Raw genomic sequence first — 18,338 nt, 5'->3', positions numbered from 1 at the left:
GTATCATAGTCATTGCCCCAATCCAAATGCAATGTTGACTGTGGAATCTTAGTGTCCACAGGATCCTTGCTTGCTTGAAAATGAAGCAATGGAAGCAAAAAGTTTTGTTAATGTGCCGTTAATCATCTTTTTTGCAGTATCAGTGGGATACGAGTATGAAACATGTCCCGACATTATTCTCTGGGAGAAAAGGACAGTCGTTCTACAAGGGTTTGAGATGGATGCTTCGAATCTCGGAGGCTGGTCCTTGAATAAGCATCATATTTTGAATCCCCAAAGTGGTGAGTATGGTGACCCTGATTGGCTTGTTTTATGTCGAGGGCTTTGGTAGTGTGATGTGCAAGGCAATTGGTACGTAAGGAACAGGAAGTGGCTATATGAGAGTATCAGATGTCAAACAACAGCCCCATCAGTCATGAGTGCAGTTCGGTACAGGCCCCAAATAGCTTTGCATTACCCCAACCATCTCTTGATTGCTGGGGGCATGTCTAAAGCCAAAATAAATGACTGTGAATGAATCACTGACAATGAGAACACTATCCTAAATGATTAGTAACTCGAGTATCAATGTGCGTCCCGCCACAGGAGCAGTTTTTATACTACTCAGGGACTGTGTAAAAGAGTACTGACACATTTGAGGGGGTATTCCCTAAAGTTGGGGAGACATAGCCTGGCCTGTGATCCTGGGCCTCTATGAGGATGAAATCCTCCCTAGGACAGGATGAAAGTCTTCCACAAGGTATCTGAGAAGAGGGAAGACAGTTGGTTAGGAGGTGTGACTTTTCTGGCCTGTGGCTGAGAGAAGCTAATTTATGAGAAATTCGAGCAGAAGAGTGAAGCTTAAGGAATGAACACGTCTAAAATATGAAGCATAAATAGGACCCATACAGAATGTGTTCCTCTGAGGGAGAGTCATGCACCAGTGATCTCAGTTCTCATTCTGCCCCTTTGGTGGCCCAGATTCACATCTCAAGACTATATTGGCCTGTGGGGGGCAGGGTAGAGGAAGTGAGCTTTTGCTTTTCATTGGCATCATGGTGGCTGCCACCAGTACCATTAACTGTCCCAGTCATGACAAGTCCATTTATTTGGGGCGAAGTAGCCTGGCACCACAGTTATGCTGGGCACTATCAAAAACTGAACTCTTCAGACAGAGACAAGAATCATCTTCAGGTTCAAGAGAATTAGGATAGTGTCATCCAGAAAACCACCCAGAGAAGACGCAAAGGAGGAGAAGGAAGAAAATTCTGGAAATTTGAAAATGTTGGCATTATTGTTGGGGACTAACAATCTTCTACCCCTTCATTCCTACCACTCTGCGTTACCATAGTAGGCAGATAGTAAAAATATTCTTTTGACATAGCACATTGCTTCCAATTTCAGTCTGGCCTAGCAAACATTTGATTCTCTACATATACAAATGATCTAACTGTACAAAAGAGCATTATTGTATAGTTAATTACCTTTTTCAGGGACCAAAGGAACTTTCTGTGAAAGGAGGAAAGAGGACTGTGTTTACTCTCCCAGTGACATAAATTGTGTTATGCCAAGTATTGAACTCAAAATTCGAGAATGGCCTTCCAATCTCTTGCCAGTCTGATTTATTTTAGCCCTCTTTTGATCCTGAGGGAAGTTTGGCTCTTGAACCAACATTCATATGTCTTCATACTATACAAGGGGTTTAATGGTCAGGCCTGAGGTTTAACCAGGGGTGAGTTGGCCCTTTGATATAAAGAAAGGTTTAGAATTGTTAGAAAACTTTTCTGAGGCTACTTCTCTAATCCTTGCCACTCCTCCCAGGCTGGGAAAGACTCAGCGGTCAGGCGTCCCTCTCAGAACCACAATTATGATTTCAATATGTCCTGCAGGGATCCCTCTGCGGGCAACGTGCGCATCATGTCAGTAATCATTTCTAGCAACAATCTAATGAATCTCCTCACCAGGCTTCTGATCTAATGTGATTGCAAGATCAGAAGAGGGTGGGAGTCCACTAGTAATGTGGATCTCTAGCCTCAAGGGAGTCCACCCTACAAAGGAAGTTCTTTCCAAAGTATATCTCCAAGCATTATGCAGTCGGTAACCTATTATATCTCTACATCAATATTAGTCAAGTGTCTGTTGCTTTGCAGATGTAGTATAGCATTAAGCAATCAGTAGGCTATCCATCCTTTATGCCAATTAAACTCTTAAGTCACATAATACAAACAGTTATCGAGAGCTGAATGAGTCCCTCAGAAGGCATCTCATCCAGGCCCCTGATTTTGCAGATGAGGAAGTAGTTATGGAGTAGATGTGACTTAACCCAAATCACACAGGTAGTACACCACAGAGCAACAACCATAAGCCGAGTCCTGTGACTCCAGAGCCAGAATGCTTTTTACACCGTACCAGGCAATTTCCCCACTTCCTGGCTCCTGGATTCTCTTCCTAAGCTTCCAGACCCACATCTCATTCATCTCCAACATACCATGTTCTGATAGCCAAACCACATATTAAAGGGACAGATTATTGGGAGTAAATCAATAACATCAGAGGATACAACCTAGATAAAGCTAGAAAAAAAATTAATAAATCAATTAAAATTAAGTAGAAACTATTCAATCAATAAGTGAGATCCTTCAACTCTTTACTCCCATGAAGCCATGCTATAAAAGATACCAAAAGGTTCACAGATTCTCTCATTTGCATTCAGATTCCTTGAAGACACACTATTAAGTTCACGTTGGCCCCAGTAGGTTCTTGGAGAGTAACATCACTACTCTAAGTTCACATTTTCGTTATTGTATAGATATAAAATCTAGCTTTTATGTAGTGCCTTGAGGTTTACAAAGCATTTTACATGGGGTATTTTGTGTGGTCCTCAAAACAGTCATCTTAGGTAGCAGTTTTATTAGCCCAATTTTACAAATAGGGAAACTGAGGCTGTGAGAGGTGACTTGCCCAGGGTTACACAGCTAGAAGTGTCTGAGGCAGGATTCAAACTCAGGACTTTGTGACTCCAAGACCCACACTGTATCAGCTGTGATGCCTAGCTGTCTGATAGCCAGATCCATGCCCCTGCCTTCCACCCATCCACCCATTCTTTTGATCCACACTGTTTTCAAGAGACACATACTGTGTTCTATTTTCTTACCTTGGCATCCTCAAAGGCAATGCTATGTAATCCTTCTTCCTTGACTTCTATTCTCTGCCCTCGAATGGGGCACAGCCACCTCTTGGGTTGAGTCTGCTTATTACAGACACTAATTCATCTGGAGGGTCCCCTAGGCTTGTAACCCTATAATAATAAGATACTTTTTTTTCAGTCAAGGGAAGGAAAATGGATATAAAGGAACTATAACAATATCTGACATTAACGCTGTTCTTCCAGGTTTACAAAGTGTTTTAGAGGAATATATGCTTCACACTCAGTCCTTGAAAAGGGATTTTTTGCTTACTGCATCATCAGGTATGAAAAACAGTCAAACTTCCAAGGACAATAACTTTGTTATCCCTTTTTTAAAAAAAATCCATTCTTCTAATATGAGCAAAGTATCTTGCTTCACTGTGGTCCAAACCTTTTCTGATCTTCATGCCATTATAATTACTCAGTAATTTTGTTCTGTTGTTCAGGCATCTTTTACAAGTCAACTCTGTATTTCAAAGCAGGCCTACATGTGTGTATTTTACTCATCAAAACTAATGCAGCAAGACTGTGAGCCTTTTTCTTTCATTTGCTCATTGCTCAGCTTTCAAGACAAAACCCCCGGGTTTTACACAATGGAATTGCTACAGTTTATTTTGCTAGGGCTTGCCTTTGTTATTTGGAACTTCTTTCTCTATCTCCAAAAGAATATCTGTTCAAATCAAAAGAGGCCCTTGAAACTGGTCAGCAAATGAGGAAAATGGGTGCCGTGTGTCCAATGGATGAACGATCACCAAAATGGGGTATCAAAGTGCCAAGGCCTTTCAGAGATGAGGTCCACACACTACACTGGGTCAAGGTCAGTGGCTGTTGGGCCAGAGATTCTTGCCGCACAATAGTTTCTTGGAGCTACATCATCCCTTGAACTAGCCAGAGCAGAAGGGCTGACTTAATGCTTTGGTTTGCTCAAAGAGAAAAAGACAAGAGTAACCCTACACATACAGAGCTACAGAGAAAGCCAAATATCTAAATCCTCTTTTTTCACTAGTCACAGGGACTGACAGCAATGTTTTCAAGTCTCACAACTGTCTGTTGAATTCACACTTATGTGGGGGGTCTAAATGTCAGGACAGCTCACTTTCCACTTTGGAGACTGTAACTTAAGTATTCCACCTCAGCCATTCAGAGTTCTTTCCTAGTTTGTACAAAGAAATACAGCTTTCCTGCATGGACAGAAAAAGAAGGCTGGCTCCTACCTAGACAGGACTACAATGATGCTGCCATATCTGTAGGAACTCAGAAAGATATGCCTGACCTCATTAGTTTTCTCTGGATTTGACCTGTACTGTTTCTGGTGACAGATGGAAACATATTTCAAGAGTCTTCTGAATTTTGAATTTTTTCACATTGGCAGTAGTGTCTTAGCAGATTCTTCCCAACACCTTACATTCTCACAAGTCTTAGAAAACAGAAGTTTAAATTTACTAAGCATATATAATTCAAATTATACCTTGATCACAATGGAGAAATTTTAGCTCAAAGACAAATATGCAAATAGCTGTTGATCAAGATGGGAATTAGCACCATCATCTATGTATGAGAAATTTACAGTAAATTTCTCGGTCTCCCTCCCCCTCTCTCTCTCTCTCTCTCTCTCTCTCTCTCTCTCTCTCTCTCTCTCTCTCTCTCTCTCTCTCTCTCTCTCTCTCTCTCTCTCACACACACACACACACACACACACACCTCACAAAAGTAGGCACAGAGAGGAGATATACAAAGCTAGAGGTCATGAGAGGGAAAAAATGCACGTTAATACCCACAGATGAAATATTGGAGGCAGATACTAAAACTTGTAGCAAAACCATGTCTGGGAAGATGGGACAGGGTAAGAAAGGTATCCTTCCCAGTGCCTGGTTGAACTGTTCTTGCAACAGGGTGCTTCGGAGCTCCTTATCAGCTAAAATGAGCCAAAGAGCTGCTTAGCTGCACAGTCCTCAAAAAGGGGAAAAGAGTTCAGAGAAAAGCAGGTGCTCTTGTCCTCTGAGACCATCTCTAAGCCAAAGAACACAAGACAACATGAAACTCCTCCCTTTCTAATACAAGAGGCAACTGCAGAAGGAAAGATCCTCACTCCCCATACCACACACCCCCCCAACGTGCCATACCCAGATAGGAAGTAGGAGAGAAAAGAAGCTGAAGGCTGCTGTCTGGGTGCCGGGGTCTAAGAATTTTTATGTCTGGATCCCAAAGCAAATAGCCTGTGTTGGATTCATCCAGAAACCTGCCAGAGTTTTCTCAAGGAAATTGTGTGTGTGTGTGTGTGTGTGTGTGTGTGTGTGTGTGTGTGTACGCATGTGTGCATATACCCATATCCATATCCACAAAAACACACACATATGCATATACATACACACCATTTATATAAATTTATATTCAAACAGTGCTAACATTGCTCCTTTTGGAATCATTTTAAGGCCAAATTTCCCTCCTTTTTTGATCTCTGCCTTATCCTTAAGCAGCCAAATTATGACGGTAATGATTTTCACCACCTTCTCCTTTTACCTGAAAATATTGGTCTCCCTCCTTCCCACAGACAAGCTCGTTTACATCATGAAATTCTCTTAAGTTTTAAAATCCTTGACATACAGAATCTTATGCTGAAATTGACCCTCCTTGTGGACCAGACACCAGGAGTAAAATTCTATAACTGAAAGTTTTAGGAATCTTTTGTATGTTCGCCAGATTTCACAAAACTTTCGAAGTTCACACTTATAGGTCTCTGAAAATTCTGAAACTTTTCCTTCACACGCCCCATCCCCTACTTCCCACTGCCTTCTCACATAGAAGCCTGATCGTTTTGTTCAAGATTTTTTACACTTGGTGGTTTGCTAAAGAAAGAAACAATAAAATTTGAATCCAAATTAACTCGCAAAATACTAGGGGACACACATTTAAACAGCAAATGTATGCATATATCATGACACAATACCATCAGTAAACATTTATTGAGGGCTTACTATGTGTCAGGTATTATGCTAAGTGCTGGGACTACAAAGACAAGTACAAACACAGTCCCTTCTCTCAAGGAGTTCACAGTCTCCTGGGGGAGACACATGTAAGTAAATAGCTGCATACAGTTATGTACAGAGTAGATGGAAGGTGATGGGAGAAGGGAAGACACTAGCATCTGAAGGGACCAGGAAAGGCTTCCTGGAGATTATGGGATTTAAGATGAGTCTTGAAGGAAGCCAGGGAAGCCAAAAGTCAATGACAGCTTGGGTTTGAATCAAGAGGTGCAGGAATTAACTCCATGAGAGACTGAACAGTTCATAGGCTCCTACCTCTTGAGCTCAGAAACCTTAAAGGCCATCTGACCCAACTGTCCCCCCCCCCACGCACTTTCCTTTTTCTTTTTTTTTGGGGGGGGGGCAGGGCAGCGAGGGTTAAGTGACTTTCCCAGGGTCACACAGCTAATAAGTGTCAAGTGTCTGAGGCCGGATTTGAACTCAGGGCCTCCTGAATCCAGGGCTGGTGCTTTATCCACTGCAGCACCACCTAGCTGCCCCCTCACCCCCCAAGGAGATTGACTTATCCAAGGTTACACAGGTAGCAAGAGGCAGGACTAGCATTTAAACCAGGTCCTCTGTCTCCACCTTCACCTTCCCTTCTCCTGTGCCACACTGCTTATGGTGTGAAGTGAGGTTTATTGCAGGCATAAACAAAAGCAAGTGTCAACCAGCAGTCCCTTTAGCACTGAGTATAGCCCAAACACTTGTAGGCCGACTTGATCCCAAATGCTCAATGACTCAAAACATCCTTAAGGGCAGAGTTTTTAGTAGCCCTCAGGGGCGAGATGGAAAAGGGTTTCCATAGCTTAATCTTTCCACCGAGGCCACTTAACCATAGGATAGAGGAATATGACCAAACCTGCGACCTTAGGCTTGGGGCATTATCACTGTTTCAAGATGAAATTCTCCTTAATTGACCTTATACAAGACATCTGAAGAAAGCAGAGCGGAAATAAACGAGGGTAACAAGGCACAAGCCTTCTCTCGCTCTGGTAAGGATAGAGGCAGAAAGAAGCTGATTTTGGTGAAACAGCAACTTAAGTAGAAAAGCCAAATTGGAGACCTGAATGTGTGTCTCTCACATTGGATGTAAAGAGGATTAATTCCAGGATTGGGGATGACGCTTGAAACAATAATATAGCTGCTTTCCATCACAAGGGCTGCCTCTTGAACATAAAGATGTCTGTCTGTGGCATCTACAAGCCTTTGTTGGGAGAACTGCTCCACCACCCTGAACAAAGTGCATGCATAGTAGCTGTGGTGCTAGACTTGGAGTTAGGAAGAGTTGACTGCAAATCACACTTCTGACATTTTAGAGCCTCACTTTCCTCAACTGTAAAATGGGGATAATCTTATCTTTAGTAACACACAAGGCTCTGGTAACGCTCAAAGGGTAAACATTCTTGCTGTCTTTCCAAAATGGTCTCTCCAAAACATCATTCTTTTTTTGGGGGGGGGGCGGGGAGGCAGGGCAATGAGAGTTAAGTGACTTGCCCAGTGTCACACAGCTAGTAAGTATCAAGTGTCTGAGGTCGGATTTGAAATCAGGTCCTCCTGAATCCAAGGCTAGTGCTTTATCCACTGTGCCATCTAGCTGCCCCTCAAAGCAGCATCCTTTTTTCAAAAAGTAATAAACATTTTTATCTATAGTTTGGGGTTCCAATTTTTATCCCTTGCTAAGGCAGCAATCAGTCAGATATAGGCTATACATGTACGATTGTGTAAGACATTACCATAACTTGAATACAAGAAAAAAATGAAAGAAAGTGAAAAATAGCATGCTTCAGTCTGTGTTCCATCAATCAATATCAGTTCTTTCTTTGGAGGTGGATAGTATGTTTCATCAGTAGTCCTTTGGGATTGTCTTGGATCGTTGCATTGCTGAGAATAGTCAAGTCATTCACAGTTCCTAGTCAAAAAATATTGCTGTCTCTGTGCACAATGTTTTCTCGGTTCTGCTCACTTCACTATACATCAGTTCATAGTATTCTTTCAAGGCCTTTCTGAAGTCATCCAGCTTGTCATTTCTTTTAACACAATAATATTCCATCACCATCATATACCACAGTTTGTTTAGTCATTCTCCAATGGATGGGCATTCCTTTGATTTCCACTTCTTAGCCACCACAAAAAGAGCTGCTATTTGTACAAATAGGTCTTTTTCTCTTTTGGGGGATGTTTTTGGGATATAAACCTAGCAGTGTGGTATTGCTGGATCAAAGGGTATGTGAGTTTCTATACAGCCCTTTGGGCATAGTTCCAAATTGCTCTCCAGAATGGATGGATCCTTTTACAACCCCAACAGTGGATTAGAGTCCCAGCTTTCCTACATCCCCTCCAACATCCAATATTTTCCATTTTTGTTATATTTGCCTCTCTGATAGGTGTGAGGTGATATCTCAGAGTTGTTTTAATTTGCATTTCTCTGATCAATAGAGATCTAGAGCATTTTTTTCATATGATTATAGATAGCTTTGATTCCTTTGTCTGAAAACTGCCTATTCGTATCCTTTGACCATTTATCAGTTGGGGAATGACTTGTATTTTTATAAATTTGACTCAGTTCTCTATACAATTGAGAAATGAGGCTTTTATCAGACATATTTGTTTCAAAAATTCTTGCCCAGTTTTCCGCTTCCCTTGTAATCTTCATTACATTAGTTTTGTTTGTCAAAGCAGCTTTCTTCCCCAAAGGTGCCTTTTTGACACTTCTTGAAGAAAGGATGTGTTTGGCTGATTTTAAAGAACCATGTAGATGTCATTATTGTTGTTCTTATCATTCTATCCCTTTTTCTTCCTCCTTTTTCAAAGAAGAATCCAAAGTTCATTTCTGTCTTTGAGAAAGAATATTGGGCAAAGATCACAAGGACCACCAGGTCTCATAACTGAACGGGACTACAACATCCAATTGAAAATGTCAGCTCTTTCTTTTTCTGTTGTCAGAAGTAGAGCTAGAGTTTAAATAGTACAAATATGAAAGGGCATGTGTCACTTATTAAATTATTAGGTTTTTTGCTTTGATTGGAAATAGTTTGACATTTTCAGAAACCACTTCTTTCTCACCCACTTTTCTTGGCTCATATGGATTGTCTTTTCCACATGCTTGTCCTTGACATTAAACACAAAAGAGAGAACTGACCTCAATCAAGCCCACCTCCAGCTGTGAGCTCCCAGGTCGGTATCCTCTTCCAGTTTACCATTCACCACCTTCAAAGTTCAGGACAGGATGAAATGATTGAGAAAAGTTGGCTTTGGGTACCTCCTGACTTGCATGAATTTGTTCCTTCCATGCTAATTCACCATTAATTAGTTTTTCATTCATTGGTGCCAAGTTATTTCTCAGGGTTTATTCTAAGTCCGAAGCTTTGCATTGGCCAGCTTCTCAAAAGGGAGCATTTATTCATTTTATCATTACATCTCAAGCCCCCATGCTGGTCAAAGAGCCCATCAGAATGCCAGGAAGCAGGCCTAGAGCCAGCTCAGGCATTGCCTTTTGGTGTGACCTTGGACACAAACACCTCTCTTGAGGTACTTTGCTAATCTAAATCCACCCACAAAAACTGTTTTCAAAGTAGGAATGATAAATCCAAAAGAGCTACTGTGAAAAGGCCAATTTGGAAAGCAATGATACTGTCCCCTTGGATCAGCTGGCCTTTGCTAAGTGATTAAGGCAGGAGGCAAAATCTCTCCAAATACTCCTGCTCTGATTCCTTCAATGGGGGGGGGGCTGGGAAAGCAGGAGAGGGGGGAGGGTGCGAAGGAGAGACTTGCTCTTTCGACAGCTACTTCTTTTCAATCCAAAGCAAGCAGCAGATTAGAACCAAGTCTCTCTGTCCCTTCCCCCCAGTTTTGTCTTACTGGTATAATTAGGTTGGATGCCAGCTGCCCTTCAGTTCTGTTTTTCTTTGACTCCAGATCTCTTGTTCAGTGTGTGCTTTCCAGTAGGTAACATTTCCAGACCATTTGTCATACCCACTTGTAGCAATTATATCTTCCTGAAAATTAACTGTTGGCTATAGAGGAATAGTTTGAAATATTGTGCCTGAAGCATCTGTGTACGCACATACGTACATACATGTATGTGTGCATGACTACACAAATGTGCACGTATGTGCACACATGCTCATATGCCCATATATGCACACCTGCACATCCATACGTGCATACATACTGTATATGGACCGTAACTGGCCTCTACCCTGTGAATAGACAGAGCTGAACAGAGCAGGCTAGAGACAGGTAAGTCAGGAGTTAAAGAGAAGTTTTCTTTGCAAAGTGAGGAAAATGGACTGCAAGCAAGGACATGTTCGCCAGGGCTCTGCCCCTAATGGGGGAAGGCCACTTTCATGTGGCTGACCCTTACTTGATACACCTGTGGCTAGACAAAGAGTCAAACTGTATAGCAGAGCCACACTGGTGAGGCACCACAGCAACAGTGAGGCAAGGTTGTCTAGTGACAAAAAGGCCATTCATAGCAGGGCTTCATTTCTCAATCTGGTGGTGCTTGCCCATGCTCAGGGAGCAGCTTGCTTGCTGGGCCTTACCTCTGGAAAACAGGGTGTCTCCTAATATCTTGTCAATACCTACACATGTAGTATCTACTTTGATTGGATATGGATGCACACACTTGTCACTCATTTTGTGCAGCACAGGACAGCTTTCAAAAGAAACTGTCCCTCTTAGAAGAACTCAGGTCTTTGAAGTTCTGAGGCATTAACAGTCAACACTGCTCACCCCTCATAAAGCCAGGGTGCTGGTTGCCATCTGCTGTCATAGTAAATAGAGTCCCTCGTGTTGGCTGCCAGGCGAGCATTAACAACGATCAGCGCGTACTCTGAACATGACTGAGCAGGAGGAAGCTGTCCGGGGCGCTGCTGCTTGGGGATTGTCACCTCTTGAAGATGAATAAACAATCTTCTTGAACTTCTGGGCCTCAGAAATAAAGCAGTAGCTTCTGTCAACCAGGCGATTTTTGCCGTGGGGCAGGGACAGGCATTTCCATTGATTACCCTGGCATATCTCCCAGCTTCTTCTTCTGTCCCCTCTGTCATCTCCTGAGAGAAATATGGATTGTGGCCCTCATTCATAAGTTTGAAAAATGGTGTCTTCTCTAAAATCAGCATAAAGCTCCACCCACTGGCTTCTGAGGGAAATTTTCATTTCCCACTTCTTGATACACTTCCCAAGTTCTAAGTAAAGAAGTAGGAGGGTTTAGCAATGTGTTTGCCTTACTGCACAACAGACTGAAATTTTTGCAATGGGAGGGAGAAGTTGAAGGAGTAAACCCACAGTGCCCTGCTCCCAGACTCCAGCAGGCCTGAGCCTGTGGGCTTCCTTTGCTGACTCTGTGAAGCCCAAAGCACAGCAGAGATTTGGCCTTTCCCATAAATATCGTGTGCTAAGTTTCAGGTTCACTTGCTTCTGTTTTCAAAATGAGCGCTGATGGTAGAATAAAATGGAAAGGGGGCACTGGTAATTGATCAAGAGTTCCAGGAACATAAACACAGTATTTCTAAAGCAACCTCTTGCAGAAGAACTGGTGTTAAATCATCGTTGCTAGATCGCCTGCCCCACTGTTGTATAATGGAAGGTTAAACAGATTCTCAAAACAACCTTCAAAATGATCTATTTTTGCCAATGCAATACGAAGGGGGCTTGCCCATTTCGCTCCGATTGCTCCAGCTTTAAACGGGAATGGTAATTTCAGTACATCAGCACTTCAGTTCCTTGCATGAAAGCAAGACAGAAATTGTTGAGATGTAATCAGAAAGTACATTGCCTTATGTTTTATTTCCTTTAATCATTCTTGTTCTTTGATGGAGTGCTGGGCTTTCTAATGGAAAAGGGGAGTTTTTGAATTGCAGACTTAGAAGAATGCTTTAGCATAGCCATCTTTACTTTTTGAAATTGTCAGGAGTCTAGTAATAACATGTCATTTTGAGGGTAATTGTTAAGTATACCGTAATATTGATACACACATACACACATACACATGCACACGCACATGAGAGCTACCTGAGAAAAGAGATGTTAATACCCCATCTGGTGTCTCTAAGCCAATAATTGGAAAGAATTTTGAATGCCATGCCCTGCAGTGTATTGCTGAAACAGCTGACATGCTTCCCAGTGGTTTCCACATTTATGGTCTCATTGGTGGGAGATTCAGTTCTTCATGATGGGAAGAGCTCCTTACAGTGCCACAGGTGTCTGGTCAGCCCTTTTCTTGTGCACTCTGTGAGGCATGGCTCATCCTCATTGGAGTATACAGTCAGTTTTCAAGGTAAATGTTGTCCTCGGAGTATGGCGCAGAGCACCACTCCATTCATCTTCCTTACTAAATATTCAAAATTCTAAGAAATGACTGTACTACCAAATCACACTCATTAACAAAGTGAAGAGAAAAGTTCTGCCTCAAGCAGAAGCTGCCTTTGAAAAAGAAGCCCCTCGGGCAGCGAGGTAGCACAGTGGATAGAGCACCGGTCCTGGATTCAGGAGGACCTGAGTTCAAATCTGGCCTCAGACACTTAACACTTACTAGCTGTGTGACCTTGGGCAAGTCACTTAACCCCAATTGCCTCACCAAAAAAAAAAAAAAGAAAGAAAAAGAAGCCCCAAGGAGGGAGGAGGAGGGGAAAGAATGGGATCTGAAGTCTAAGAGATGCAGGACAAATGAGATTTCAGATTCCTGGAAGGCAGCTTCCAACTCTGTTCCATAATGTTGATGTTACATTGTTGTGCATGTTTTCTTCTCTTCTTTATTTGGGCCAGTGATCTGACTGTCTCTGAGAAATCAATGCTTTCTATTGGGGGGTACTGGAGTCGAGAGTCACACGCTGGGAAAATTGAGGGAAGCATTTCTCAGAGTACTTAGAGTGATACTGGTGGGTCAGTGAAGTGAGTGGGGCTTGGGGAGAGTAGTTAGAAATGACTGCTCAGGAGTTAAATGCTCACTCAATTCTTGGCATCCACTCTGGTCTAGTATACCAGAGTGTGTTTCCACATCCTGGACGTTTCACCTGGTCTGGAGTTCTTGATTCTTTGGAATGGGAGACTTAGGAAATAGAAGAGCTTTCGAGAGTGGTGACCAGTGTTTTGGTAAATATAGTCGGTATCTCTGTTATCTCCACTGGTGAAAGGAAGAAATAACAGTGAACCCTAAGATACAGAAGATACATGGAGGGTCTTTTAGACATTGTGGAAATGCAGACAGGCCAAATAGATGGAGAGAGAGATTTTTGCAGCAACAGTGGCAAATCACCTCCCTGATGATATTTTGCTAGGATGGTGAGTTTTCTGCTTCTACTCAAGTTATGTGAAGAGGGAGAGGAGCCCAATATGTTAGGTATCAGAAGAAAACCAGTTAGAGGAAAAATTGGCCACAGATAATCTCTGCATAGCAAATTTTATCAATATTATATGGCAATGCAGAGATACACAATAGGTGAAAGTATGCTTCATCATGTGACCAGTAAGGAGCTTCCAAAATGAATAGACATAAAGTATGTCACCAGGGAAGCAGAGGATCAAAACAGAACACATCCAGATTATGGGGTGAGGACAAGAGGGATGACAACTGGTACTCTTGTGATATTAGAAGAGAGAAAACCTTCTAGCATGTTGAGTACATTCCCTGTGGTGAACCTGTGGGATTAATCTGTGGGGTGGCACGGGCAAAAGTCACACAAGATGGGCAGGTAGGGATGGGTTGAGATCTGCATAATTGGAAGGAACATCAGAATTGATGAGATCATAGATCCATTTGAGTAACGTAAAGTATAAAATGAACAGGGATTTGTTCAACTATCCTTTGTTCGGCCTAATTAGAAATAGCCTTAAAATAGAAGGGCATAATTTACAGCTAGAATAATATCTCATTGGCAGGCATGAGGGGCAGTAAAACAGCTTGCCTCACACATACTGAAAAACAATAATAAGATGGGACCAGAACTCAGATCTCATATGTCATCTCCAAGACTTTTCTCTAGTTCAAATTATGTCAAAGAGAACTAAAAAGTCACCAGGGCTACAACATGATAGATGATCTAATCCCCCTCCCTGTGTTGTTTTTTTTTATTCTGTTTAGGAATTGTGCATAAAGGGAATGGAGAAAACATGTTCATTTCCCAGCAGCCTCCAGTCATCTCAACCATCATGGGAAATGGGCACCAGAGAAGCGTTGCCTGCACCAGCTGCAACGGCCTGGCCCACAACAATAAACTTTTCGCTCCAGTTGCCTTAGCATCTGGCCCCGATGGCAGTGTTTATATTGGGGACTTCAACTTTGTAAGGAGGATATTTCCATCAGGAAATTCCATTAGTATTTTGGAATTAAGGTAAGCTATCCCAGATTTCTTTGCTTTGGCCTGTGGATAGGTATATTAGGAAATATGAGATAACTCAAACTGAATATTGATGGGGTTCATGGCCCATCCTGTCCATTTTGCCCTTTCATCCATCAGCAACTGCTTTCTAAACAGGTGCTTTAGTGGTGAGTCAGCAGCCATAGCAAAAATGATGAAACATGGGCTGCCCACACATTTGCCTAATCCCAATTTGTTGGAATGAAATGTGGGGGGTACAGACTGCTACCGACTGGACATGTCCAGTAAAAGATAGATTCTGCCAGGCCTGCTTCTCTCTGGCTTTAAGCTGTCTGCTGATTCTACAACAGCTGGGTTGCAGAACCATGAAGAAGGCCATAGTGCAGAGATAGAATTTCCTGTTATTCTCTCATGTACAGGAGAAAACGAAACTTCCCACATGGACAGTGCCCTTCCCAATAGTTTTCCCTCCTCTGTGAGATTGCTTTGGACTTTCCAGCATTTTAAATGGGGGGAGACAAGGTGTTATCTGTTGCTTCCATTCCTAAATGTCCACCTTGGCATCTTTGAGCGTTACAAGTGATTGAGGTGATGACGATGTAGGGAATAAAGGTGGGGATGGTGTGGCCACTGGCTGACCTCTCTAGTTTTTCAGAGACTGCTCTCATGAGCTTAATATGCTGTACTTCCCCATAGCTAAAAGAAAGAGATCCTTCCACACAGATGATTATCTCCTATTCAGTTGTAGCTCTTTGGAAATTTTCACAGGAGCCTAATGACTCAGATAGGCAGGAATAATAACTAGGAAGAAAAGTGTTATGAAGTCTGTCCATGGACTAAGTGGATGACATGACCCCCCTCAACTACTCTCCAAACTTTAAAGTGTGGTATATAGGGGCATTTAACAAATTAGCAGATAGGAATGTCTCATTTCTCTGAAATGAATCAGCAGGCAAAGATAGAGAACTAAGAACCATCCCCATAATATAGATAGATGATAGATGGATAGATGGATAGATAGATGAGAGGAAGAGAGAGAGAGAGAGAGAGAGAGAGAGAGAGAGAGCGAGAGAGCGAGAGAGAGAGAGAAGGCAGGCAGGCAGGATACAGGGAAAATACATGTTTGAATGAAGCCCTAGGTAAAGTTGCAGGGCAGGAATATGCAGGACAAGAACATTTTCACCTCCTCCCCATGGTTGTCTTTATGTATATAATATTTAAACATATTTTAAGGGAATTTCTGCCTGTTCACATCTTCCAGCACACAAATCAGTTGATAATTAGCATGATACAGTGGAAATCAGAGTCAGAAAACCTGGCTTCAAATCTCCCCTCTGATGCTTACTACCTGTGGGCTGCTGGGTGAGCCACTTTACCTTATAGAACTCAATTTCCTCATCCTTAAAATGAGAGGATGAAACTAGGGATCCTCTGAGGCCCCTTCCAGATCCTGCGATCTCAGTGAGCCCATTTCTCCCATTCTGGGGCCTTTGCTCATTTAAGCTTGGGGTGAGAACGCTGTTTTGACAGTCGTCCCGGTGGTGACTTTCTCTGATGCTTTGGAGAACTGACCAGAATAGTTCTGATGTGTCCCAGAAGTTTCTTGGTCCCATCTAGCCGACTGCTTCCTAAAATTTTGGCTGCCCCCCCTTCCATCTCACCTCCAGTGAGAAAAGAATTCTATGGCCTCCCTATGTTCTCCTCCAGCACAGCCTGAGGAATAATGACAAGAAGTTGGGCCTGGGAGCAAGGAAAGTGTGAAGTCAGTCAACATTTACTGAGCAGCCAATGAATAGAGAGGGCATCATAAAAGGTCACTCAAAGTATTGAACAAGCTTTGGCTTCTTTTCAGTTAACACTGGATTCCTTGTCTATGCTTACATACACATACAGACACACATACCTGCACACACACACACACAGATGAGTATATTAGGGATTTTTTAATATATCTATATGTATATGTGTGTATATATTTATTCTATTTGTGCATGTGTGTGTATATATATGTATATACACACATATACATACACATACCCCCCATATATATATATATATATATATTTATATTTATACATAAAAAACATTCCTGATTGTCAAATTTGCTTTGGCACCCTTTCTCTTAGCATTAGCTATTCCTTCTTGCCTGGCAGGGAAAATCTCCCAGTCCAAGCCCACATAACTTTTCTCACACTAATTCTCTCCAGTTTTAATACATTTCTTAATTACAATTAGAAATGTTACAATAGGAAAGAAAGCTATTAAATCCTTTTGCTGATAAGAAAGAGGCTACAGGGGGCAGCTAGGTGGCGCAGTGGATAAAGCACCAGCCTGGATTCAGGAGGACCTGAGTTCAAATTTGGCCTCAGACACTTCACACTTACTAGCTGTGTGACCCTGGGCAGGTCACTTAGCCCTCATTGCCCTACCAAAACAAACAAACAAACAAAAAAGAAAGAGACTACAGCGGCAGTTTAAAGCTCAGCACAGATCAAGCAAATCCAAAGAAAAACCACTGTTCATAAAATGTTCTTTCTTCCACTTCTGGAAAGCACTGGCCCCTGTAAGAGCTACAGGGACGTAGGAGGAGCAAGGGGAGGAGATGTTCCCAGCAGGGAGATGTGAGCTTGCTCACCTTGTAGCTGCACAGCTTTGGCCAAATCTATTCCAACAACCTGTGTTTATGTGCATGTGATGCCACCTCTGCTGGCACAAACAGTCATTTTTTGAAAATGAACACCTTTGTGCCCGTGGTGGAGATGACTGTCTGACTTAGGCAGCTTGTCTTTCAGATGTCCGCCTTACTCAATCTTTTACATGGCTGTGTGGGAGCTTCCAAAGCTTCCACTCGGCTGACATAACCTTTAAGAATGTAGGGTCAGGTCACCTCCAGTCCCCAGGGAGGCAGGAGGAGGACCTCAGTGGTGCTCAGGCAAACTTCTTTTCAGAAAAACTTACAAGCAGCTCAAGGTGGGGGACCTATTCCCAGATTTGGAATCAGGTTGGATCTGAAAACATTTGGCCTTTTTCCTGAAACCCTAAGGAGGCCTAGGTTTTGGTAGCAGGATGGCAAATAGCAGGATGAAGACTGAAAAAACCAAATAATCTGTAAAGATGGGAATTGCTAAACAAATGTTTGGTATCGGATCTCCATGGGGTTTTTTTTTTCATTTTTTAGGTTTTTTGTCAAGATGTTTGACATCTTATTATCATATCTCTCTGATCTTATCCAGTGGAGTCTCATAAGGGAATGAATTCTCAAAGTAAAAGTAGAACTCTGTAGAGAAGTGCATTTAAAACAAACCAAAAAATTAGGAACATTTTTCTCAGGCAGACACTTGTCCTTGTTTAAAGGTTACATTTGGAAGTCACCTATCCTTGCCCTCTGTCTTCTTTTTTTTTGAGGGGGCAATTAGGGTTAAGTGACTTGCCCAGGGTCACACAGCTAGCAAGTGTTAAGTGTCTGAGGCCGGATTTGAACTCAGGTACTCCTGAATCCAGGGCCGGTGCTCTATCCACTGGGCCACCTAGCTGCCCCTGCCCACTGTCTTCTGATCCTGACTTCCTAGCCTCCCATCTCTCCCTCAGCCTTGGCCTACACTTCTTCCTCTGCTCCCACTTTGCCTCTGCTCTGGCCTTCCTTTCCTGTCTTCACAGTCTGGGTACTAGAGGTGACCACGTCCCTTGAATTCCTCACTCTCTTGTCCTTTGACCAAACTAAACCTCAGGCAACACTTAGGCCTGCCTTCTCTGTTCCACACTCACATGCTGCCAAACAGGCCCCAGTGAATGGGGCACAAACACTCCATGTCAGTGAAGCCACTG

General features: G+C 42.6%; 1 protein-coding gene across 4 annotated transcripts in view; it reads left to right on the top strand.

Annotated features, from left to right (window-relative positions):
• TENM1 (teneurin transmembrane protein 1) overlaps positions 1–18,338 on the top strand; it is an 895,908-nt gene that overhangs the window by 795,792 nt on the left and 81,778 nt on the right. For all 4 annotated transcript variants that reach the window (XM_043974016.1, XM_043974015.1, XM_043974017.1 and 1 more), the window contains 2 exons: positions 138–281; positions 14,276–14,525. In XM_043974016.1, the coding sequence (XP_043829951.1) occupies positions 138–281; positions 14,276–14,525 (394 nt within the window). The remainder of the gene's footprint in view (positions 1–137; positions 282–14,275; positions 14,526–18,338) is intronic.

This window comes from Dromiciops gliroides, chromosome X, assembly GCF_019393635.1.
Source record: "Dromiciops gliroides isolate mDroGli1 chromosome X, mDroGli1.pri, whole genome shotgun sequence".
Lineage (NCBI taxonomy): Eukaryota > Metazoa > Chordata > Mammalia > Microbiotheria > Microbiotheriidae > Dromiciops > Dromiciops gliroides.
This window is presented reverse-complemented; position numbering and strand designations above follow the sequence as displayed.